At 42.9% G+C, this 1,039-nt stretch overlaps 1 protein-coding gene across 1 annotated transcript; it reads left to right on the forward strand.

The window, feature by feature from the left end:
- The first annotated feature begins 205 nt into the window (after positions 1–205).
- On the forward strand, positions 206–658 carry LOC137519439 (involucrin-like). Its single transcript, XM_068238393.1, has one exon. It carries the CDS (start codon positions 206–208, stop codon positions 656–658), a length of 453 nt encoding a protein of 150 aa, XP_068094494.1.
- Positions 659–1,039: the final 381 nt, after the last annotated feature.

Consider the following 1,039-nt stretch of genomic DNA (forward strand, 5'->3'; position numbering starts at 1 on the left):
GCCGGCTCAGGAATATGGACTATGCTGTGTTTGTTCAGGAACACGGACAATAATCAGCGCAAGTTCTGGAAATGGAAACAAGGACTTTGGTAAATGTTGGTTCAAGAACAAGGGTTATGATAAGTACCAGTCCAGGAACAGGAACAAGGGCTCTGATTGATGCCAGTTCAGGAACAGGGATTATAATCAGTGGCAGTTCGGGAACATGGACTATAAGTACCAGTTCCAAAACATGGACTTCATTGAGTACCAGATCAGGAGCATGGATTATGATGAGTACCAGATCAGGAACATTGACTACAATGAGTACCAGTTCAGGAGCATGGACTATGATGAGTTCCAGATCAGCTATGAGGAGTACCAATTCAGTAACATTGACTACAATGAGTACCACCAGTTCAGAAGTATTGACTATGAGGAGTACCAGTTCAGGAAAATTGACTACAATAAGTACAAGATCAGGAGCACGGACTATGATGAGTACCAGATCAGGAACATCAGCTATGATGAGTACCAGTTCAGGAACATGGACTTTGATGAGTACCAGCTCAGGAATCCAGACTATCATGAGTACCAGCTCAGGAACGTGGACTTTGTTGTGTACTACCTCAAGAACAAGGCCTGTAATCAATTTCAGCTACAAAAAAAAAGAAAATGATTAATGTCAATTCAGAAACAAGAACTAAAATCAGCACCAGTTCAGGAATAAGGAATGTAATCAATGCCAGTTCAGAAACAAGAACTGCAATCAATGCCAATTCAAAAGCAATGACTGATTGATGCCAGTTCAGGAACAAGGCCTATAATCAATGTAAGCCTGGGAAGAAGGATGGCAGTGAGAACATCAGCTGACAGACTGCTAGAAAATCGTGATAGTTCCTGCACAATCAGCTCAGGGGAGGGCAGTGGGCGGAATAGCAGGATGCACCTGGGGACAGAGCAGTGCGCCAAAAACATCCAGCCAGACGTGTGGCTAGTTGTTCACATTAAGTCACACGCAGTACATTGGGGATGCAAAAATTACTATTTGTACTAATCT

The sequence above is a fragment of the Hyperolius riggenbachi genome, chromosome 5 (assembly GCF_040937935.1).
Source record: "Hyperolius riggenbachi isolate aHypRig1 chromosome 5, aHypRig1.pri, whole genome shotgun sequence".
NCBI lineage: Eukaryota > Metazoa > Chordata > Amphibia > Anura > Hyperoliidae > Hyperolius > Hyperolius riggenbachi.